Source organism: Petaurus breviceps, unplaced genomic scaffold (assembly GCF_028583685.1).
Source record: "Petaurus breviceps papuanus isolate PSGF00001 unplaced genomic scaffold, PetGlider_PUasm1.0 174, whole genome shotgun sequence".
Lineage (NCBI taxonomy): Eukaryota > Metazoa > Chordata > Mammalia > Diprotodontia > Petauridae > Petaurus > Petaurus breviceps.
The window spans coordinates 25,591,209-25,615,324 of record NW_027185761.1 but is presented as its reverse complement, the minus strand read 5'-3'; the positions used below and the strand labels follow the sequence as shown (position 1 = coordinate 25,615,324).

Genomic DNA, 24,116 nt, shown 5'->3' with positions numbered 1-24,116 from the left:
TAAATTCCCCCTCTTAGCTTCTGAAGCCTATCAGCAGCCTTCTCAGTGGGGGTGTTCCCCAAGGGAAATTTCTGTAGGCTACAACTATAGAGAGTTCTATTTCTGTTCAAGCCTTTGCATGATAGAGTCTTTTGAAGGAAAGGAATGTGGGAGAGTGAAGGCAAGCATGTGGCTTAGGCCAGACATGAGAGGAAGCTAATTTGGAGCTTGGGCTAGATGTTTTTTTCCTAACTTGCAATTAGATTAATTTTGCCTCCGAATCCATCTTTGCAGAAGACAGTCCAAGAAACACATTGGTTCTGTTATCTAGAACATCGGTCACCTAGTTCAAAGGGCCTCATAATTCCTTATATTTTATAGAAAGTTCCTGGATTTGGGGAGCCCAGGTAGGATGGAAGCCTGAGCAAGAGCAAGCAGAAATAACCTCCTCTTCCTAGTTCGCCTCCTCATTAATCGGGAGTTTAGCTAGTGCCTCTTATCCTTGGCCCTTCAGCTCACAATGAAATCTCTGATACTGAGGCAGTTGCTGTTGATCTGGAGCTTTTTCTTAAGGCTGTGTAGCTATTATAAACCTTTCCTCATGCCCCTGAGGGTTGAGGAGGGCTCTTCTAGAAAAGATTGTCTTCCTATTTGGGGAAGCTGGAAGGGAAACGTGATCTCTTAGCCAGCCTTATAGGCCCTTTGTACCTCCAGTTTGGCCGCTCACCCATCCATTCACATCCCTTTGCCCTTCACAGGAAGGGTCAGCTTTTTAACCACTGTGTCCTATGTTAGATTAAATTCCTCTATGGGAAAGCCTTGGCTGTGACCTTTGGAAAGAATGTTCTTGCCAGGTATGAGTCTTAAGAAGGCGAAATCAGAGAATTAGCCTCTAAGCCAACGTTGTCTCATCCCTCCTTCCCACCCCTCCACCCCCAAACATGAATGTTCTTGTTTCCTTCTTTTTCTACCCCGAAATCTCCTGGGGGGGGGAGGGGAGAGGAGAGGAGCAGCTCCCCTGGTGTGTAGAGCAGGGGCTGTTCGGATGCTACTGACTGGAAATGTCAGCAGAGAAAGGATTCCTCACTACCAGAAGGTGTGACTAGTAAAATCCTAGTCACTTAGAGTTGACCCTTTGCCCTGGTTCAGGAGCTCATACTGGATGTCTTTTAGAAAGGCTTGAGTCAGGTTGTTTTGAGAAGCAAAAGGAAGTGGACATTTGGGGCTGTCTCCAGCTGCATGGACATAGAATCGCCCTGGAAGGAGAGTCAGCACTTGGAAACTACAAAAGGATCAAGTGACAAATAGCTTGTTTGCATTTCTTTCCTACCTTTAATAGGTGAGTCCTTTCCTAAGTCCTTTGAAGCTTTTCTTCTTCTGTAGTAGAATCTTGCAGCTGTTGAAGTGAAAAGAGCCACCTACAATTCAACAGCCTTAAAAGGGGGAAATCTTTAGAACTAACAGAAGGTACCTATGTAGTTCAGACAAGATCTGGGCCTCTGGTCTTTAAAAAATAAAAAACATTATTAATCTGCTTAAGCTTTTTAAAAGGATTGCCTTGTTTACTCAGCTAGAATAGAGCAGTTTCTGACATTTCCTGAGAAAGTTATATAAAATTTTCTTTTCCCCATCCCAGTTTCTAATTGGAAGAGAATGCTTAGTACTATACTTTCCTCCCATGTTTGCCTTCAGTATATTGTCAATAGATACCTCTTTTCCCCATCTTTGAGCTCTGTTTTCTGATTGGAGAGCTAGTAGACTTGAGGTTTAAATGGGATGGGACTCTCAGATAGTATTCAGTGCCCATGAGACTTCTGTGATGAATCAAAATGGAGACTGTATAATGACTCCCAGATGGTCTGTCTTACCCTGTGTTTTAAGAGGTTCTCATGGCAGCTTCATCATTGATCTGCTGTGTATACTTGGGCAGAACACTTAAAAATGGGATGGAACAACAACAGTCGTCCCCTCCTTGTCATAGAGGAGTATTAAAAGTAGTCTCTGTGTGTGCACCTTTTGAAATTGCCTTGTAATTGGGAGTAACCATTTTCTACCTGTTCAGAAATGCGTTAAGTATCTTGCAGATAAGAGGCAGATGTGCCCTAAGTGAAATGTTCTGGTTATTAGAAAGGCAGTTCCAGGGACAAGTTTGATTCCAAAGTTGCCATCCACTGGAGGAGAAAAGTGCCTTTTAGATTGTTTTAACTTGCCCATGTTCTCTTATTTAAGTATAGCTCTATGTGCTAAGCAGTAGAGAATTTTTTTCTTCTCTCGTAACCTGGTCCTCCTCCTTTTTTCCTCCCTCACTTTAGTGTCCATCTCAAACATCCTTTTCCTTATGGTTCAGGGGTCCCTAAAGGGAAACTTGGCACTGGGGAGACATGATATGCCTGCCATCTTGTAGGGTGGGCACTCTCCTTGCTGGAGAGTTCCATTTCTATCTAAGCTAGGGCATAGCATGTGATTGCTGATAGCCTTTTCTCTTGGGTATTGTTTGCCAGAGCATAGTGTGTTGTTCCTAATTCCCTTATTTCTTCTTAGAAGGGACTTGAAAAGCTTGGTATTATTGTGATGAAATTTTCATGTCCCCAGTGAGATGGTGCCTGAGGATGGAGTTTGCATATCACAAGCTGACGTAAAATGAAATTTCCATGCAAAGCTTGCTCTTTGTAGAAGTCTGAATTCTGGATGCGTGTTACCCTTTTGAATTGGGAATGTGGTGACAAAGGGATAACTGGCTGCTCTTTCATTAACAACAAGGATGCTGTACTCCTTCCTCTGAGGGACGTGTAGGAAGGAGAGTCAGGGACCTGACTTGAGGCTGTCACAAGAAAGCCTAGAGACAGACAAAGGTGGCAGAAGCTGATTTTTTTTCCCAAAGCTTCCATCTCTCTCACCCATCGTTCTCCTCGACCTTTATACCAGCAGACTTGTGACCCATACTTAATCCATCAGCCACGTAACAGCAGTGGCCTTATGAAAAGGCAGCCACCAGATTTCTGCTGTCTTATCTCTGGTCCCAATCCTTGGGAGCTGAGGATGACCTGTTTTTCCTCATCCTTCGACAAATATAAGGCTAGAACACAGGGCAGGTCTGATCTTAAACAGTTTGGTCTCTGCCTTCCTTACAGGGTTATTGTGAGGAAACACAAATCTTGCATAAGGGAGAGGAGCTGTTGATGGTGCAGTGTGTGAGCCTTAAATCTAGAGGTGAAATACAGACAGTCCTGCCCTGCCTTTTTCCTTCTTCCCCCATCACCCCAAAAGTAATGCCTTCCTCTAGCCATGAAATAACTACAGTTTGAGGGATGTAAGCCTCACTGTCTGAGCTAGAAATGACTTGAGCACTGAATTGGAAAACCAGTTTTGTAGAGAAAGGTCAGCATGCTAAAAGTATGGTGTGAATTCCCTGTTTCTAGAGGAGAGGACTTGGAAAACTGTCTGGAGCAGCCCTCAGGTCTGCAGGTGAGGCCCCCGTAGAGCACCCACAGCTGACTCATTCTCTGCAGTGGTGAAGGGAATAGGTACCAGTCCCAAACAACTCACAAGAGGGCTATCCCAGGGGCCGTTAGACCTAGGCTTGAGGGAAATCCTGATCTCTCCCATTGTTTGGGGTCCTGTGCCTTAGCCTTCTGGTGCCTAATATTTGTATTGTTTGTTCACCATGAGGTAGGAAGTCTTTCCCTGAATAAATAGCATCCCCTAAAGAAGAAATGATTTGGGGCCCAGGGTCATTCCAGCTCAGGAAGGTTTTGTAAAGGATTGTGACCTAGGCCATTTGTCCCCAGTTTTTGTTAGTGCAAATCTGGGATGACTCTGAGAGACTTTGTAGCAAGGCCTTTTTTTTCCTTCCCCCTCAAGATATGGAAAAGAAGCCACCTAAAGTATCTCATGTCCCACTTCTGCTGAAAGGTTGGGTAGTTGGGGGTGGCACTGAAGTAGGTGGATATGAGTGCTTGGGCAGGGGGCACCGGTAGACAGGAAGAAACATTTTCCTGATCACATGGATCCCCAGATGTGTCTGGCCCAGCATAATTTGTATCCCTCTTTCCAACTCTTCCTCCCTCCACTCCCCTCCAGGTTTACTGCACCTACTGAACGGGAATCCAGACTGGAAGAAGTCCGTTCAACCTTCCTGGCTACCTACAGCAGCACAGTGGGACTCAAGTCAGTGACACCCAGCCCCTCGGGGGCCATTGGGGGCCTCCTTGAGCAGTTTGCACGAGGAGTAGGACTCAGAGTATCCAGCAGCACTCTGTGAACCATTGTAGGCTCATACAATCTCCAGTTCCACCTCCTCCCCCTCCCCAGCTGAGCCACTGGAGGAATCAGAGCCATGAGAGCCCTGAAGTTGTGGGATTTCCCCCCAGATCCACTCTTGGGGAGTCTCTTGCCACCACTTGGCAGCCCACAGGAATGTGCTCAGGCTGTGGGCTATCTCTGCAAAGCTGTAAACCTCTGACTGTGACCATTACCCGCTATTCCTTTTTTTGGTCTTCCTTAGCCCTATCTGCAAAGCCTACCTGCCCCCACTGCCGCTCCCCAACACCACCCCCCCAATTCTGTCCAGATCCTTTCACCACTGGAACCTGCAGTGCTCTGAGAAACCTGTGGAGGCAGCGTTTCTGGGAGGAGGCCCTTGGTTTTTATTGCTGGTGGGTAGGGGGGAGTGGGGAGGGGGGAGAGGCCATCTGCACTGAGAAGAAAATGATTGTGGCACAAAGAATAAAAACGTTGGAATCAAATCAAATCAGCTTCAAGGGTTTCCCCTGTGTTCATGCTCCTGTTTTGTGGTGGTCCCTCATCCTTCCACTTCCATCTTAGCTTAACCACTGGAGAGCCCCAGCTGCCTCAGCATCGAGTTTAGTTGGAGTAGAACATTTGGACTTGGGAAGAGAAAAGAGAACTCTTCCTGTTGAGGTGCAGCCAGAGAGTTCATTGGCTGCCACTTGGGCAAGTGATTTCCCATCTCTGGGCCCCACATCTTTCCAGGTGAAAACAAAAAAGTCAAGCTAGATTGCTGAGATTTCTTCCAGCTTTCATGTCCAGTCCTTTGCCTGACTTGGCCAGGGAATGTGTGCTGGGTGGGTAGGCCCTAGATCCTTCTGATTCCAGGATCATGATGCCAACTCCTCAAAATTGGCCTTCCTAAAGGGGTGGTGGTGGTAGAGATAGGACACTGCCTAGGTCTAATGGCACCTGCCTGTGGGAACTTGGAGGAAGAATAACTAGGTTACATGTCCAACTGCCTAGGAAGGAAAGGCACCTGGGACTCAGGACTCACATTTGCAGTCTCTGCCACTAATTCCAAATGTGGCTTTTGGCAAGTCCACTTAACCTCTACCAGAGGTTGGGAGAAACTGGTTCTAAGGTCCTCTAATAGCTCTTAACAGTCTAGGAATCTCCCGTAGATGTAAAGATCACTAAGGAAAACCCAGACTTGATGCTGCCCAATGAGCGTCTGTGCCATTCAGCACCAGAGACAGCGTCTGGGACGGCTCTGCTCTGCAATTGGGGGAGGAGAAAGAGGTGGGGCAGGCTATCAAGTTGCTTCTTGGACCCTAGCAAACCCCCCAAAAAAGAGCTAGAGGGAGTCAACGAGGTCACTGACCTTCGCAAGGACTTGGACTGATGGATGGGGCGAGGGCTGCGCTAGAAAATTGATTAAAGTTGTGGCCAGGGAGAGCAGCCTGCTCCTATTGACTGGGGGAGAGGGTGTTCCCGGACCTCTTCTGGGCGCCCCTGCGTGCGTCCCCGGCTGGGGGGGCTGGTACTCCAACGGGGCTCGAGGCTGCCTGCCGCGGGGCCGGGCGGGGCCTGTACTGCCATCTGGAGACCGCAGTGGCTTCCACAGGCACAGTCTGGGCGCGGGAGCGGGCGCAGCAGCAGCGCGGGCGTGAGCGCATGCCGGGGCTGGCTGGAGTGAGCGCTGGGGTGTCCGCCTCCGCGCTGCCCCTGCACATGGCTCTGGCCCACTGGACCTTCTAGGCCCGCAGCGGGGGTCATCCAGAGCCCACGGGAGCTGCCTGTCCACCTACTTCCCTCAGCTCCAAGCCATGTCGTTTACTGGAGCCTCAGACCGCAGCGTCCCGGCCACCAAGATCGAGATCACCGTGTCTTGCCGGTGAGCTGGGGGCCCTAACGCCTGTTGTGGGTGGGCGAGCAAGGGGGGCAGGGGCGACTGTGAGGTTCCATGGTGGGGGTTGATGAACTGAGTCCCTTCCGAGCTGCAACTGGGAGGGAGAACGGAGCTGGATGGGGCGGAGAGAATAGAGAAACCCAAGACAAGGGTAGGGACTGAAACCGAGAAGAGAAATCCAGGGGAAGGGGCTAGGTGGAGAAAAGTAAGGGGATTTGGGTTGTGGGCAGGAAAGGGAGCAGAGGGAGGAGTGGCTGAGAGGAAAGATGGGGGTGGAGGAGGCTTGAGGGGAAAAGAACGGAGTAGAGGATGGGAGAAGAGCAAAGGGGTAAAGATGGGGGGAAGGAACTGAGGTCGCCAGTCAAAGGCTGGGGGAGACAAACAGGTAGGGTTAGAGAAGATGAAGAGTAGAGGGAGGGGAAGGAGCAGAAATGTAGGGGCTGAGCGGGAAGCAAAAGAGAATGGGGGGGGGGCGCGGGGGAGAAAGCCCAGCTACGGGGGGGGGGGGGGAGAGAAAGTGGCGGGGAGAGGGAGAAGAAAGGGAGCGGGGATCATCAAGCAGCTGGCCGAATTCCCAGTGCCTCTGCGTTGCCTCTCTGCCTCCCCCGGATCTCGGGTTCGGGCTCCAGCCCCCCGCCCCAGTCCCTGGGGAATCTTAGGAATAGGGTCTCGAGGTGAATACAGAGCCTCTGGGTGGGAACTAAAGTGGGAGGCCCGAGGTGTGTATTTGGGGCGAGGGCACGGATTTGGGGTGATGGAAGGAACCAAGAAAGGAATGGGGAAGAGAAAGTTGTAGACCCTGCCTCTGATCCCTCCTATACAGAACCGTCTTTTCCACATCCCTAAAGCAGGCACCCAAGACAGCTGGGGTGTGGGTAAGAGGGGCTCTGAGGAACAGGAATGCTGTCCAGAGTAATGAGGAAACGGCAATAAAGGGGCCCAGAAACTCCAGAGTCTGGGGTCCCGCTCCCACAGTACTGCCCCTCCCTAGGACCCTTTCCGTGGTCAAGCCTCTCTATCCAATCCCCACCACTACCATCACGCTTCTGGGAAGCCCCGGGGGAGGGAGAGAGCAGCTGACCCGCAACTGGTCTATCTCGGGCTTTCTCTTGTTGGTCTGTTCTTTTGTGTCTGTATGTCCATGTGCCTCTTTCTCCAGGAATCTGCTGGATCTCGACACCTTTTCCAAGTCCGACCCTAGTAGGCAGCTGGCCGAGATTGGGGGCAAAGGGGCAGGAGGAGGCGGAGCCAGAATGGGGGGCGTGGGAGGAGCCGAATTGGGCGGGGCAGGATCAGGATGGAGGGAAATGGGGTAATGGGGGGAGGTCAAAAGGGGACAAGGATCCTATGAGGAGGGACCCTTATCCTAATGGCGCTCTGCCCACCGGGGTGGGGGCGGCAAGAGGATCCCGGGAAGCTAGAGAGCTGGGTAGAACTAACAGCCTGTCTCCGCAGTGGTGGTGCTGTTCACTCAAACTAGAACCAGCCAGGAGTGGCGGGAGGTGAGTGTGTGGGCGTGAGGGCATCCGGGTGTGATGGAACTTCTCCCCACACCTCACCTGTGAGGGACGGGCCCCGATACAACTGACAGATCGAGGCTTAACCCTTAGTTCCCACATACACGCACCCCCAGTTTGGACGGACTGAGGTAATCGACAACACGCTGAACCCGGACTTCCTGCGCAAATTTGTGCTGGATTACTTTTTTGAGGAGAAACAGAATTTACGCTTCGATGTGTGAGTATCCCGACCTAGATCCGGCCCTCTGACCCCCCACACTGCCCCCAACGACCCCCTCAGCAGAGCGGCCAGATCAGTCGTTCCCCCCGGCTTTCCCCCCAGGTACAATGTGGACTCCAAAACCAACATCTCCAAACCGGTGAGTGATGCCCAAGACTCCGCCCTTTGAGCTCTCACGCCCACTCCCAGCTTTTCTCCCCTTCTCAGCTCCCCTCCTTTATTTTTCTGCTCCTTCTTAGACCCCATCCCGTCCTTGTGCCTCCTCAGGCTGTAGGACCTGAGGTTGTACACCGTGAAAATCCTCAAGCTTCCCACTTCTACCCTGGCCCATCGCTAGTTCTCACTCCTCTCCTCTCCTCTGGGCTGGACGGGGCACAGCCAACCCAGATTCTGGGTGGCTCTGTTGGTCCCAATACCCCCGTTCACTTCCGATGTTTCCTTTTTCCTCTGCTGCTGCTGGGACTCTGCAGAAGGTGAGGATTAATAGAATCTCAGACCCCCATAGGGATCGGGAGACAGATTTTTCCTGGGATACCCCTTTCCAACCTGTTGCTCCTATCTCTCGCCCTTGGCCAAAGTCTCCAGAGGAAAACCTGGCCTTGGTATTCCTGGAGCTTGTCATTCCTTGCTCACATACCCTGAAACAGGTCTAGTCCTTGGGCAAGATGCCTTTTTGGCTTTCCTTTCCACATCTGTCAAATGTAGGGTTGTGGCAACTCCATGAGAGCTGCCCAAACTAATTTGGCTAGGGGTACACATGTGGGGCCCAACTATATTACTGTAATTCCCAAATACTGCTCCTATAAGGAGGCATCCCAAAGATGTGGGGACAAACCCTAGGCAATTAAGCCTATCTCCATACTGGTCAGCTGCTGTATGTAGTACCTATTAGGGACACTATTTTATGTTTGAGACATGTTGGTGCTTCCCAGGTTTAAGTACTGATGCATCCTAGCTTTGTTAAGGGGGCAAATCATTTAACTTGTCCCTGCTCCAGGAAACTATCTAAACTTATAAAGTGACAAAGAACATGCTGTTAAAGGGAAAACATTTCCAACACTGCCTTTTCCTCACAGAACACCAGGGTTCCACAAAAGTCTGGGAAATACTGAACCCAATTATTCCAAGGTCTCAGCCAGCTCTAACTTGGTGATTTCAGGATTCTCTAACAGGTTCCAGCTGCTGTGACTGACCCAACCTGCAGAAATTAGTGGTCGGACACCACCAGTCAGGCTACCCAACTTCTGCCAACCCCCCTCACAATGACTTCCTCTTCCAGAAGGGCCCTGGTCCTTGATCCATTTCCCTTTCTTCTCCTCCTGCCTTTTCCAGCCCTGAGGATCACAGGCACATTTCACATTGCCTCTGACTCTATTTCTCTTCTACAGGATTTCTTGGGACAGGCATTCCTAGCACTGGGAGAAGTGATTGGAGGGCAGGGCAGCCGAGTGGAACGACCACTCACGTAAGCCCAGCCTCGTGGAGTGGGGAGGGTAAAGTCTTCATGCTCTAGGAGCCCTTGACCCAGGTCCTCTATTGTTATTACCTGAGAGTGGACCAGTGAGAAGGGAAAGGTTTGTGAGAATGGACACAGTCCAAATTCTAACAAAGAAAATCTAAACACCTCCTCCCTGCCCTTCATTCTAGTCTCTTTATAGTCTCCTGTCAACCAACCTTTCCAGATTACTCGGACAGAAACTCTGCCCCAGTCTCTGTTCTGCTTGTTCCCTGAACTCATAACAAGTATTTCCATCTTTATACCTTTGTCCATGCCATCAGCTCCAGCCTAGAATAAGTTCGTCTTCTTCATAAATTCTGCCCATTCCTTGAAGACCAACTCAAGCCCTACCTATTCCATGAAGCCTGTTCACACTGCTGAAGCCTTCAATGATCTCTCCCTTCCTTGAACTGTCCTAGCCCTCCTACTACCCAAAGTGACCCCATCCCATCTCCAATGGACCACTAAAATACCCAAAAGCTCTTAGACCTTAGCCACTCATTACTTGGAACAACCTTGGGCAGATCACTTTAGTTTAGCTTGTATCTTCTGCTGTAAAATGTGAAATTTGGACTAGAAGATGACCCATAGGGGCGGCTAGGTGGCACAATGAATAGAGCACCAGCCCTGGAGTCAGGAGGACCTGAGTTCAAATCCGGCCTCAGACACTTAACACAAAAACTAGCCATGTGACCTTGGGCAAGTCACTTAACCCCAATTGCTCTCCAAAAAGAAAAAAAGATGACCCATAAGGTTCCCTCCAACAACAAATTTAGATTCTGTGACCCAGGGAAACTTAAAAGAATCATGACATGACCCAAACATTTAAGGGCCGTCATGTGAAGAAGAGATTATTCTTATTCTGGCCTAACCACAGTGAACAGAACTACCAACGAGTAGAATGGTTTTGGCTCAGCCTAGGAAAAATTTCTTAATAACTGGAGCTTCCCAATAGAATGGGAAGTCTTGGAAGGAGGGTTGTTCATTTTTGGCAGTCTTTAAGCCATATGGGCTAGGACTTGTTTGGCATGTGTTGAAGGGAATTGGGCTAAGGATGGGGCCCCTCCCAGCTCAGAGAAACTGACCCCACAAGAGGAGGGAGCTCCTGAGCAGAGACATGAATCGATTCAAAAGAATTGGCCCCTTTGCTCATCTCCCAAAATGGCCCCATCTCCCTTCCTCAGGCCCTTCCCCCTCATCCTCACACACAGCCCTCCACTTCCTACTCTATTCAAAGCTTCATTTTCATGTCTAGGGGCGTCCCTGGGAAAAAGTGTGGAACCATTCTGCTGACTGCAGAGGAGCTCAGCAACTGCCGGGTCAGTGGCTCATCCTTCTTTCATTTGCCTTCCCTCCTTTGGCCCTTCCTAGTTCTGTTATCCCAGCTTCCCTCCCATCCCTTTAAAGGATGCAAAGTAGCAGGTGTCTGGGGGCAAATTGTGCTCCCCTTCCCCCAGCTCTGTCTCCCATTCCCAGGACATTGCCACAATGCAGCTCTGTGCCAACAAGCTGGACAAGAAGGATTTCTTCGGGAAGTCTGATCCTTTCCTCGTCTTCTACCGAAGCAATGAGGATGGCACGTGAGTCACCCACACTGCCAAAGGACAGAGTCAAGGGGAGGAAGCTGCACATCCCCCTTTCACCTCCATTGTCCACTTAACATCTGGGCCCCAGCCTATCATTTCCCACATCCCAGGAGCCCTGGGCCTCCCTTGGGTCCAGCTCCACCTTTGGCATGTCATTTCCCACACAGATTCACCATCTGCCATAAGACTGAGGTAGTGAAAAACACGCTGAATCCCGTGTGGCAACCCTTTACCATTCCTGTGCGGGCACTGTGCAATGGAGACTATGACAGGTTGGGACACTGCCCACGGCTTATCCAGGAGAGACAGAGGGAAAGGATGCAAGGGTCAGGGTGAAAAGGGGCTGGGTGCTGGGCTGCTTCAGTCCAGTATGGAGGCACCAATCTCTCTTAAAGGGAAGTGGGTTCTAGGCCTCCGGTGGTGAAAGGAAGAAGATTTTGCCCAAGAGAAGCCTCCTGGATCACATTAATTCTTCTGTGTTTTAGGACTGTGAAGATTGACGTATATGACTGGGACCGGGATGGAAGGTGAAGTTACCCCATGTTCCTTCTTCCAAAAAGCCACCCCCCACTTTTTCACACATAAAAACAATACTTCAGACTTTGAGTAGTTTATGGTTTATGGAAGTTTCAAATCTATTATTTCATGATGCTCACCACAGCCCAGTGAGGTTTTCATCATTCCCATTTGACAGATTAGAAAACTGAGACCCAAGAAGGTTACCTGACCACCACATTTCCTAACTCCTAGACCAATAGTTTTTCCACTATACTATGCTGCCTTTTCATTTTCCTTCCCATTAACTGAAATTCTTTTCTCCTGGGAGACTTGTTTTTGAAACACAGAGGCTAGGGAGTCATGGAAGGGCCTGGATCCTGTCTTGAGCCCTGGCAGACTGCACTTCCCCACCCAATCCTGGTTCATCTCTTGTTACAGCCATGATTTCATTGGGGAATTCACCACCAGTTACAGGGAGCTAACAAAGGCACAAAGCCAATTCACGGTGTATGAGGTGAGATGTTCCCACCTCAAGCTGGGGGCAGCCCAGAATCTGGTAATAGTTCTGTTCTGTGATCCCCCCTCTATCCCCAACACACACAACTTGATCTTGTCCTCCTGCGTCTGGTGCCCGCCTCTCCTCATCTCCTCCATTGCTCCTCTCCCCCTCCTGCCACTGACTTCGCTGACCCATCACTGATTCCCCAGAGCCAGTCTGATTGGTGTCATGTGCACATTCCAATCCAATTTCTACTCCCCTACCCCCATTGCAGGTTCTCAACCCTAGGAAGAAATGTAAGAAAAAGAAATATGTCAATTCAGGGACGGTGAGTGCTATCTGGAGCCCCCAGCCCTGGGTCATCCCTTACCTCTTCTCTCCCTGTAGCACCCCTCTCACCTCCTTCATACCATCCCTAGGCCTTTCTTTCTTCTTCCCAGGTGACACTTCTCTCCTTCACTGTGGATTCAGAATTCACTTTTGTTGATTACATTAAGGGCGGGTGAGTCACTACTCCTGGGGTAGCTGCATGGTGCAGTCTCCAGGAGAAAAAGGGTCTTGGGGCTTTTCTTCCATAAGGATGGATCCAACCACCCTCTTCCAGTGCCTGGGCTCCCTTGGGACCCAGGCCAAACCAACAGTCTCTCCTGAATGGCACCCATAGCTTGGCTTTGTAGCATGTGCATAATGTTGGGGGGGGGGGGTAAGGTGGCAAAACCTAAAAAGGTAAGCCAGTCTAGGCTCATGGCTTCCTCTCCCCCCTATCTTTCCGACAGGACACAGCTCAACTTCACTGTGGCCATAGATTTCACAGCCTCCAATGGTGAGTACTGGGATGAAAAGGGGAATTATGGAGGGACCAGCAGGGCTCATCCTCCACCCAGCCTGTTGGAAGAGCCTGACCTACTGACCACTGTGCAGTCTTAAAAAAGGATCTTAAAGCAAAATTCTTTCCATCTCTTCCATCTCCCCTTCCCCCACCTCTCCCATCACCACCCAAGAGGCCCAACAGGGGGGCTTAGCAAGATCCTTTCCATCCCTTCCATCTCCCTCCCCCTCCACCCTTTGAGAGGCCCAATGGGAGGGACTTAGCAGGGGGCCAGAGTGAGTGACTGCAGGGCTGGGGATGCTGTGTCCTGACAGGGAACCCACTGCAGCCCACATCTCTACACTACATGAGCCCCTACCAGCTCAGTGCTTATGCCATGGCGCTCAAGGCCGTGGGAGAAATCATCCAGGACTACGACAGTGACAAGCTCTTCCCTGCTTATGGTTTTGGAGCCAAGGTGCCCCCCGAGGGACGCATCTCCCACCAGTTCCCTCTGGTATGGGCTAGGAGGGCCTGAGCAAGGGCCCTCTGGCCCCCTGGCCTCTTCCCCCAGGTGACCACTAGGATTGCATGCTGCCTCCCTTTGCCATAGGACCATAGATTAGAGTTGGAAGGGACACTGGAGGCCACTGAGTCTGCCTCCCTCATTTTACTGAAGAAATGAGAACAAGAGGCTGAGTGATTTGTCCAAGACTGCCCTTCCTTACCTTCCCACCAAGGCCCAGCCAAGTGCCTAAACCTCGGGGTTCCAGGTGCCACAGCCTTTCTGGACCCCAGAGAGGCAAGGTCCCGCCCCCCCCGCCATTTTACCTCTCCTAGCAGCCTGCCAGAGTGACCCTCAAACTAAGCCTCCCCTGGCATTTCCACTGGCAGAACAACAACTCTGAGGACCCGAACTGTGCTGGCATCGAGGGTGTCCTGGAGAGTTACTTCCAGAGCCTTCGGACTGTGCAGCTCTATGGGCCCACCTACTTTGCCCCAGTTATTAATCAGGTGGCCCGGTATGCAAGGGGAGGCCAGGCAGGGGCAGGGGAGGGGAGGGGAAGAAGCAGCAGCAGGTGGGCAAAGATGCAGCTGGTGAATGCTGACTCCTGAAGGGACCACGGTGGGCAGTGGGAAGAAAATTCTCTGGGGCAGCTGCAGTGCTCTTAGGAGTCAGAGGGCAGGAGGAGGATTGTGGAGATGACTGGGGATCTCAAAGGTCTTCTCCAAGGCCAGCATTCCATGACAGTGACTTTGTGCTCTGCTCGTCCCCAGGGCTGCTGCCAAGGTCTCCGATGGTTCTCAGTACTATGTGCTTCTTATCATCACTGATGGGGTCATCTCAGATATGACCCAGACCAAGGAAGCCATTGTCAGCGTGAGTTGAGGAAAAGAAGGAATGACTGGGAAGGCATGGGGGTCTCCCTTCAGTTTGCTCCTTCTCCTAATGGCCTACTCCCCCTCAATTCCCTGTAGGCCTCCTCACTGCCCATGTCCATCATCATTGTTGGGGTGGGGCCAGCCATGTTTGAAGGTGAGTACGAGGGTGGAGGCAAGCTGGACTGGTTGGGGGGTGGGGGGAAATGAGAGCATCCAGACAACGGGTTCTACAGGCATGAACAGGGACCACGGAGATCCAGAGCTACTCTTTGGAGCCCTCCAGTGGCTCTCCCAAAACGAAAAGGGCTAGAGGCTGGCGCTGGTCTGGGCCTCCACTCCGTGAGACCCTAGCCAAGGCTGGGGATGATGGGGAGGGGCCAGCCCACGCCCTAGTGAGAAGAGGGGTATCTTTTGTCTAGCGATGGAAGAACTCGACGGAGATGATGTCCGTGTGTCCTCTCGTGGGCGCTATGCAGAGAGGGACATTGTACAGGTAGCTGCAGGCAATGGCATCATGATGCATGTGTATTTGTGCAGAGAACTGAGAGCAGAGGAAAGGCCTTGGTTTGATAGCTGAGCTTTGAGCCCGCCCTTCCTTCCTCTCTCCTCCATCCCCCACCCAGCTCAATCCCCTCCTCCTTTATTTGACTCTTCACTGTCGCCACACCCACGCCTGCTCTTCCCCTGGCCTCTAATGGTCCCAAATTATTGTCCTAATGATTCCACCTCTCATCTTTCCTCCTCTCTGGCTGACATGCACATCTCCTTTCTCCATTGCCATTCCTACCTTCCATTCTAGTTTGTCCCATTCCGAGACTACATTGACCGCTCTGGGAACCAGGTGCTGAGCATGGCAAGATTGGCAAAAGACGTGCTGGCCGAGATCCCGGAACAGCTGCTGTCATACATGCGCACCCATGACATCCAGCCTCGGCCCGCTCCCAATGCCACCCCCAGCCCCACCTCCCTGCAGCCCTGAGGGGCTGGTCTGCCTGCCCTCTCGCTTCCTGCATAGTCCCTTAGAAGGCTGGGTTGAGCTGGGCTGGGCCCAGCTCCAGATCCCCATAGCTGAGAGTGAAAGGGTCAGCCTCATATCAAGCTGCCCTCAGAGAAACCTGCCTCCAGATGGTGGGTGGGGCTGACTGAGAAAGGCATGCCACACGCTTCCCCCAACCCCAACCCACGCCAAGCAAGAAGGGTCCTGTGCCCTCAGCTGAGTCCAGCTACTACCAAGTCCTTATGCCAATAATAAAGCTGAGCTTTACCCTCACACCTGCCTCCTAAGCTTGATGGGCAGGGGGAAGGCTGAACCTGGAGGCCTTGGGACTGGATACCACAGCAGCAGATATTGACTAAATTATCAGATGGCAATCTGGGAAGGAGAGACCAAGTTTTCTTGGGACTTGGGAGCTAAGGAAGGATAAGGGTTAGAATCAAATAGACCTCATTTTGAAAATCAAAAAGACCCCAGATTGCCCTGGGGTAAAAAGGCAGTTACTTCTCTATACTTGGCATGTGAAAAAGGATATTTTCTCTTCCAGCAAATTGCAAATGGGTGCCCAAGTCTAGCTCCCATTAGCTCTGAGAAATCCAGGCAAAGAGATCACTTCCGCCCCTCTCCATTGCATTCCTCTTGCTTTATAAGGCTTAGCCACTCAAAGGGAGGAATCTACCTAAGAAATGAGGTGGTCTGGCCCCTGTGTATGTGTGGTGGGGGACCAGGAGGAGTAAAGTTAGAAATGGGGGTGGAAGGGGAGGGCCTGGACTGGCCCTAACCACAACCCAAACAGAACCAGCAATCAGGATGGAGCAAGTTGAGTAAACAGGGCCGGTCCAATAGCACAGGTCACTTCTGACTCCAAACCCATTCCTGCCTCTTCTCCCATTACACACATACACACATTTCATCCGGGTAAAATGAAGTTCAAATGAACTTTCTGGGCAGCCTAGGTGGGAAAATAAGGGCATTCTAAGTGGGGGGAATACACTGTATCCATGCAGACCCCAGGGCCCTGACACTACAAATGGGTCATTTTCTGCAAAGGAGCTTTCCTGCCATCCCTAAAGCAGCTTCTGTATAAATTCTGGAGGGTCTGTGGGGGCAGCACTTCTCCATCCCAGGTTTACAAGCACAGCAGGGTAGAAAGTAATAGCTTCAATAACAAATCCTAGGGGACCGTGTCCCCACTTCCACCCTCTCCACCCACCCACCCCTGCTTTCTTCGCTACTCATTAAGCCTGTACCATAAGGCGATGGGGATACAAAACCACAACAGTTCTGCCCTCAAGAAGCTCCCATTCTTCTAGGGGCATGCACACATACTGATAAATAAACATAAGATAATATGAGGAGAAAAAAAAAAACATGAAGGAAGCACAGGATCCTAAGAAGGAGAGTGCAGTCCAGGACAAGAGGGAGAGCCTAAGCCAAGTCACAGGGACAAGAGGGTTCTGGATGCAGAATGCCTAAAGAGAAGCATTGTGAACGAACTGGAAGGTTAGGACGGAGGCATATTGTGAAGGCCTAAATGCTGCACAAAAGAGTTTAGAGTTTATCCTATTAGTCATAAGGAGTCAAAGATTCTTGAGCAGGAAAAGGACATGGTCAGACTTTAGGAAAACTACTCTGTTACGGAGGGTAGACTGGAGGAAGAAGATTTGGAAACAGGAAGACCAATGTGGAGGTGATTAGAGTAGTTCAGGCAGGAAGCGAGAAAGGTTTGAACTTGGGTGATTATTAAATGAATCCAAAGAAAGGGGATAAAGTCCTGGGCATTGTGGAGGCAAAACTGAAAGTGCGGAGAGCTGACTGGGCATGGGAGTAGGAAAGAATGAATTGTAGAGGCCCCCAACAAATAAGGATGTGTGGAAGAGGGAAAAGGCTGAGAGGAAGATTAAATTCAGTTTTGAGCATACTGAGGGGTCTTCCAGAAACATAATGATGATAACACTAGCATGCACATAGCCCTTTAAGGTTTATAAAGCAGCACTTCACAAACACACATTTATCTAGATATCTCATTTAATATAACAACCCTGTGAAGTAGGTGCTATTTTTATCCCCATTTTACAGATGAGGAAACTGAGGCAGCTTGAGGTCTGAGGGAAGTGAGGTAACTGAGGTAAGTGACTTGACCAGAGTCATGCAGCTAGTAAATGGCTAGGGCAGAATCTGAACTCCTTCCTTTCAGAATCTCAATTTAAAGCTTTATCCACTAAGCCACCTAACAAGTCTGCCCAAGTCACTCCCCTATTCATCAAAATTCAGCAAATTCTTATTACCCTCCCTCCCCCCAGGATCAAACATCAAGTCTTCTGGCTCCTTGCTACCTCTCCAGTCTTCTTCCATTTGACTCCCCTCCACTGATGATGCAAGTACTAAGCACCCCAAGGGCTTAGTACAATATTTGGTACACTGTTAGTAACTTAATAGTAAGAGCTCACGTTAATATAGCACCTTAAGGTTTGCAAAGCACTCCACAAACATCCCATTTTACCTCACAACCACCTTGGGAGGTAGGTGGTTGATGCTCTTATTATCCCCCATTTTACAGATAAGGAAACTGAGGCAGAAAGTGACTTGACCAAGGTCACACAGGTAATGAATGTCTCAGGGCATACTTGAACTTAGATCTTCCTGACATCATCTAGTGCTCTACTCACTGAGTAACCTAGTTCAGTAAGGGCTAAATAGTAAATACTTACCACACATCCAGATGGAGTTGTCCAGCAGGAAGCTGAAGAAACCCCATTTGTGTGGCAAAACGCAGTATTCGTCTTTCTGACTCCAGTAAAAAAAAAAAATTTCACACCTAATATAAATTCAAACAGCAATTCAATGAACCAAATTCAGAGAGGTCCAGTACCAGGAGTGCGGCCTCTCTTGGTAATGGACTTCTTCAGCTGTAGCAATAAAAAAGACTTTTTATCAAGTCCTGAGAAGTGGGACTGCAATCTCCCACTGCCTCAAATCTTGACTCTCTCTCTGAAGTGTTGTCTTTGAGACTGTATCACCTACTTCAGCTACTGTAATCTGTCTCCATGACTCACATATTTCCCTCCCTCCAGTCAAAACAGAGGCTGCCACTGGAGGAGTCTTTTCCAATATCCCAAACAGTATAGATGGGCCAGGTCCTGCTTCATGCAAGACCTGTGTTGTGTACCCAGCAGCAATGAGGTCCCCATCCCCCAGGAACCACCCATCTCCAGCATCCCAAGTTCAATTTCTCCCATCCTATCTGCCCTTCCTTGACCAAATGCAATCTGTTGGCAGATCTAGCCCAGACTAGCTCTTCTTGCACTGTTCCCAAGGTTCTCTCTCTTCCAAACCTTTCCAACCCCTGGTTTTTAACCATTTTTCTCCTCTAATTCCTATTCCATTCAAAGTCCTACCCCCTCTTTGTTCCTTCCTCCCTTTCTCAGTCAGTCCACAAACATTTATTAGGCATCTACTACATGCTAGGAATTGTGTTAGGTGTCAGGGAGCCATAGAAAGCCAGTGTCTGCTCTCAAGGAACTCAGTCTAACAGGGAGGGACAACATGCAAACAACTATGTACAAAAACAGGATATAGATGGGGTGAACTAGGGTGAATCTCTGCTCCTCTTTCAGGTTTGCAAAGCATTTTAAGCTGTAACCTGGCCTCCAAACTGCCCTGGGAAATGCGTATATTCCAAGTGCCCCCACTTTCCCTTCTCACTCAGAGCCTGAGGTGAGATACTGGGGCAGCATAAGCTCTTCCCTGCTCTCCACCAGCTCAGAACTTTTTATCCCCCTCCCAGCGCACAGTCCCAACACCTGGGTTCCAGTTCTCCAGCTCTAGATCTATGGCCTGTAACGACTCTAGACAAATCACATTACCTTCTCGTGTCTTTGCCTCAGTTTCCTCCTCTGTAAACTCAATGGCTTTGAAGGCCTCTTCCATCTCTAGGTCCGAGGTCCTATAGCCCTCATCCGAACACCTACGTAATGCCCCCCGTCAAGCACCTGGCACGAACCGGCACCCCCAAGGAGAAGACGTTTAGGGTGGACAGAGACAGCCGAGAGGGGATTCGAACCCAGGTCGACGCCGCGGCCTCGAGCTCGGAGGTCAGCGCGCTGTCCCTGCTCCACGCGGGCGGGCCGGCGGCCTCCGCGCTGGTCCAGACTCGGTCCCGCCCCCTAACCCAAGCCCCGCCCCGTCCCTCCGCACTCCCTCCGGGCTCCCGGCCCCGCCCGACCCGGGGGAAGGGCGCCAGCGCTCGGCCCTGCCTCGGCCCAGCGGGGAGGGCGGGCAGGCGGGCGGGCAGGCAGGCGGGCAGGGACGGAGGGAGGGAGGTTCTTCGGGCTCGCGCTCCCCATTGGCGTCGGCAGATTCGCTGCAAACGGCCCGAGACATCCACTCCACCCCCTCCCCCATCCCCGTGGAGAGGCCCCATCTCCGCCCCCCGTTCCACCCCCGCGGTGGTGCCGGGAGCGGGCGGCGGCAGCGGCTCCAGCGGGCTCTGACCTGGCCCCACGTGGGGCGGACAGGAGGTGTCGGACGAGCCGTGTCGAAAGTGCGACTCGGCGCGGCCGCGGCCTCGCGTTTACCCTGCGCCGCTGCTGCTGCCGCCGTCGCCGCCACCACCACCGCCGCCGCCGCCCCGAGCCGCTGCCGCCTCCGCTGCCGCCCCCCCCCCCCCTCCTCCTCCTCCTCCGCTGCCTCCTCCACTGCCGTCCCTCCATCCCTCCTCCCCCTCCCTCTCCTCCGCTCTCTCCCTCCCCCTCCCAGGAGCCTCTATTGTTCCGCCGGCGGCGGCGCGGCCCGAGCCCAGCCCGGCCCGCCCGGGAAACAGCGAGCAGCCTCAGGACGAGCGGGGCCAGGGCGGCCGGGCAGCCGGCCGGGCTCGGCGGAGGCTGCTGCGCGCCCCGGTGGCCTGCCCCGTCCCGCCGTCTCCCCCGGCCCGGGGGCCCAGCCCGGACGCCGGCTATGAGCCCGCATTGGCGGCGGCCGGTGAGTACGCGCCCTCTCGAGAGGGACTCCTAGGGTAGAACGGCGGGGGGGGGGGTGGGGGGGGGGGGGGCCGGGGCACTGCCCGCGGGCGGTTTCCACGCCAACCGCCTGGCCTTTTAAGAAAGCCCCACTCCCGCCCGGTCCGGTTGTCCCGACAGCCCTCGCAGACCTTGCCCGCCCTGGGCTGCGGCGCCGGGCAGAGCGCCCAGGAGCGCAGTCCCGTCTCGGCCAGCCAGGATGTCCCCTTGCTACAAAGTATCCTTCGGGGGCGTGAGCCAATGGCAGCTGGGAATTGTTGTTGTTTAACTTGTTACACTTACATAAAGGGAGAACTGCGGGCTGTTTCCTGGATGGGGGCAGGGGAGCGGACAGCACCCGGCTCAGCCGCCCCCGGCTGGGGGCTTTGTGGGGGACTAAGCTGATTCCCCCCATCCGGTATTGGGTGGCCAGCCTCAACTTGTGCCCCTCCCCGCTTGTTTCTGGCCCCTGGAAGGGCTTCTCGAGGGGCAGCTGTCACACTCACAGGCCCCCATTCATTCTTCTGGCTTTCAAATCTGTTGATCTGTTTTTTGTTTTTTCCCCCCACTAACACACTCGATCCACCATCACCACCAATGCCCCTCAACCAAGCCATAACTGGGGGCCCAGTGTGACAGCCACAGGAGCAAAGGCGGGAAAGCCACAGGGAGGAGTGCAGCCTTTTGTAGAAAGGGTAAGGGTTGGGCTTTGGGGAGTTTGGGGTTGTTCGTGCTTGATTTTTCTTTTTCTTTTTTCTTCAAAAGAGAAAGACTTGGGAAGTTAATCTAACTTATTAGAGTTCAGTATATTGCCATATACATTCAGTATATGGCTCAGTAGAAGTCAGCATGTTGTTGCCTTTAGCAGGGGATTGTGAACTTATTTTTTTATTGTTTTATTATATTGATAACTGTATTTTGGCATACTAGGTTTCCTTTGTTATCCTATGTAATTTTGTCTTATACACTTAAAAACTTCATTCTGAGAAGGAGTCCATAGGCTTCACCAGACTGCCAAAGAGGCTCTGCCTTAGAAGCTGTTCCCTCATAGAGCCTCCAAAGGTCTTCTGACTCAGGTTTGACTAAGAGTAATAGCCTTGTTTCTGAAATTATTGACAAATACAAGAATTTGAGGTAACTTTTGCCTAAAGGGCCTGACTTGTGTGACTTCTCTGATTCCCTATCAACATAGCCTGGTCTTGGTACAGCTGACACTGGGGAGGAGTCTGGCCAGGCTGCTGAGAGTTAGTGCTTGCCGCTGCTTCCTGTCCCTGAGGACCCAGTACAGAGGTGTCTCTTAGGACCTGAGGACTCAGTTGTTTTCAGTGGCAACAATCTCTATAGATACTGAGAGTTTAAAGAGCTCAAATATAAAACACAAGCTACTTGGTTCCCCTTAAGTCAAAACCCAGGATTTCTTGACTGTAAAGTTCTATGTTCTCAGTTCATTGGCCATTATTGAAGTCTCCACTCAAAAGTTCCTTGTAACTAGGGACCAGTGACTGATCAGAGATCGATGTCAGAGCAGGGAATGAGGTCAGTGGGTACCAATTCAAGAACTGTGCTGTACCACACTGAGATTTAGCAGAGCCTAAATATCCACTGGGGATTCAACCTGTGGGTGGTCATTCTAGCCCTGCTCCTTATTCAGCTGCTCTAAGCCAGTCCTTTCCCGGGTCTCCATTTCTCGACCTGAAAATCAGACATGCTGATACTGACTTGTGTCTCGTAGGGAATATGATAATAGAGTATGTGACGGCATGCTGTTCTTGGCAGGGATTAGGGTGCCCCAAGGTTTCTTTGTTGAGGAGAACCCAAGCTCTTAGGCTGGTGGGAGCCTGCTTTCCCTAAGTCCCCCTTACGTGGCAAGAGGACCCAGAGAGTCATGGTCAGGTGGGGCTCAAGTAAAGAATGGCCTACCTTGTGAGAAGATGCTCAGGTTGGGCTTCGGGGGGAGGGATACCATCAAGCTCCCTCATCCAGTCTTTCATGAGTCCTGATACTTGGTGTCCTGAAAGAAGGAGTTAAAGACACTACCTCTGTGGGGAGCCCAGGGCTCAGAGCTAAGTCAGCCAAACATTTATACCAGAGCATTGTGCTGGATGCTAAGTGGGCCCTCCAGGGGCTTATGTTCTAATGAGGGACTACAGTCATGAGAGACTGTAAGTGGAGCCCTACCTTTCCAGTATCCATGGTGGTATTGATTTAATTGCTGTTCATAGGACAAGAGGTAGAAGGGGGAAGAGGAGGCAGATGGGAAGCTATCCCCCAGTGAGTAGTACCCCCTGGTATCCTGGTGATGACTCAGTGGGATGGACAGCATAGTCTGAAGCAGCTAGGTATGCAGAGTTCAGTGAGTTTTCAGTGATCACCCCAATCAAGAGAACCCAGCTTTGTGGTAGAGGCCTGAAGTAGAGGGAGTGGGAGGGGAGGACGATGGTTTCTGAGTGTCTGGGTGGGGAGAAGAGCAGCAGCAGGGAAATAGCAGGATGCTCCTGCTGGCACCCTGCAGATGGCGGAATGAAGCAGGGCCCTTGTCACCTTCCTTCCTCCAATCTGCCTGTGTTAAGAGATTTGGGGAGCATTCTTTCTTAGGTTCTTTCCTCCTGTAGCGTGGGTGTGGTTGTCAGGCCTCCCACTGAGCTTCTCACAGCTGTCTGTCTGCATTCCAGATGTGACAGAATGGGGGTGGATTTTGATGTGAAGACTTTCTGCCACAACCTACGGGCTACGAAGCCCCCCTACGAGTGTCCCATAGAAACGTGCCGCAAGATCTATAAAAGTTACAGTGGTATTGAGTATCACCTGTACCACTATGACCATGATAGCCCACCTCCACCTCAGCAGACTCCCCTTCGAAAGCACAAGAAAAAGGGGCGCCAGTCCCGTTCAGCCAACAAGCAGTCACCCAACCCTTCCGAAGTGTCGCAGTCCCCCAGTCGAGAGGTGATGACCTATGCCCAAGCCCAGCGCATGGTCGAGGTGGACCTGCATGGCCGAGTCCACCGAATAAGCATCTTTGATAACCTAGATGTTGTGTCTGAGGATGAGGAAGCCCCAGAGGAGAACCCAGAGAATGGCAGCAACAAAGAGAACACCGAGACCCCAGCCACTACACCCAAGGCAGGCAAGCACAAGAACAAAGACAAGCGGAAGGATTCCAATCACCACCACCACCACCACCACAATGCCTCAGCCAATGCCACCCCCAAGCTGCCGGAGGTGGTGTACCGGGAGCTGGAGCAGGACACCCCCGATGCTCCACCTCGCCCAACCTCGTACTACCGGTAAGGCCAGTCCTGCCCTTCCTCCTTCCTCCAGCATGCCACTGCCCCCAACCTGAGGACCAGCTACACGGGAGCAGGAGCTAGAAGGGCTGGGAGCCCAGGCAGGGGTCATATCTGCTTTGTCTTCATCCTCATCCTTCTCCCAGTACCTTGTGGGGGATGCTGCAAGTCATTTCAGCAGCTCACATTTCTCTAGTGCCCCAAGCTTAAAAGGTGTTCTCCTCACTACCACCCCGTCAGGTAGGTGATACACAGAGCACCGTCCCTGTTTGTCCTCAGGATTGAGGCTTCTCTGATTTCATGGGTGGGGGGAGCCTTCCTCCCTCCACTGTGACACAACCCTTTTGTGAATTTACGGAGGGAGGGACTGGAGTTACTTGCCACAGGGCAACCAACCTGGTCAGGAGCCTTTCCAGCTGAGCTGGGTTCTCTGGACAGCTTTTCACCTGGTCAATCCATGAAGCTTTGGTTTGGTGGGACCTGCCAAGGCTTGTGCCCTCCTGGTACAGTTTTCAAGAGCCCAGAATCATCTTTGTACTTAGATGAAGCATCAGGGGAGAATGTAGTCAAAGGTCCCTTTTCTCTAAATAGGAAAACTGAAACAGAGAGATGATTTGCTTGTTTGTGGCCACACAATTAGGGTGTAGGAGAGCTGGAATGTTGGATGGATGGATGGATGGATGGATGGATGGATGGATGGATGGATGG

At 51.6% G+C, this 24,116-nt stretch overlaps 3 protein-coding genes across 8 annotated transcripts in view; all 3 read left to right on the top strand.

The window, feature by feature from the left end:
- The window catches only part of MTMR14 (myotubularin related protein 14), a 52,707-nt gene extending 47,978 nt beyond the window's left edge, over positions 1-4,729 (top strand). For all 5 annotated transcript variants that reach the window (XM_069084006.1, XM_069084003.1, XM_069084005.1 and 2 more), the window contains one exon: positions 4,060-4,729. In XM_069084006.1, the coding sequence (XP_068940107.1) occupies positions 4,060-4,240 (181 nt within the window). In that variant the 3' untranslated portion in view covers positions 4,241-4,729. The remainder of the gene's footprint in view (positions 1-4,059) is intronic.
- An 845-nt stretch (positions 4,730-5,574) lies between these two features.
- On the top strand, positions 5,575-15,400 carry CPNE9 (copine family member 9). Its single transcript, XM_069084000.1, has 20 exons — positions 5,575-6,103; positions 7,278-7,318; positions 7,574-7,620; positions 7,752-7,855; positions 7,961-7,997; positions 9,247-9,323; positions 10,612-10,675; positions 10,833-10,936; positions 11,110-11,214; positions 11,428-11,469; positions 11,879-11,954; positions 12,214-12,267; positions 12,380-12,441; positions 12,716-12,762; positions 13,083-13,264; positions 13,642-13,769; positions 14,026-14,128; positions 14,227-14,284; positions 14,550-14,623; positions 14,930-15,400. Exons 1-20 carry the CDS (start codon positions 6,036-6,038, stop codon positions 15,107-15,109), a joined length of 1,653 nt encoding a protein of 550 aa, XP_068940101.1. The 5' UTR covers positions 5,575-6,035; the 3' UTR covers positions 15,110-15,400.
- Positions 15,401-20,008: 4,608 nt separating this feature from the next.
- Positions 20,009-24,116, top strand: part of BRPF1 (bromodomain and PHD finger containing 1) — a 15,368-nt gene continuing 11,260 nt past the window's right edge. For both annotated transcript variants that reach the window (XM_069083994.1, XM_069083992.1), the window contains exons 1-3: positions 20,009-20,104; positions 20,735-20,816; positions 22,794-23,408. In XM_069083994.1, coding sequence (XP_068940095.1) covers positions 22,804-23,408 — 605 coding nt within the window. In that variant the 5' untranslated portion in view covers positions 20,009-20,104; positions 20,735-20,816; positions 22,794-22,803. The remainder of the gene's footprint in view (positions 20,105-20,734; positions 20,817-22,793; positions 23,409-24,116) is intronic.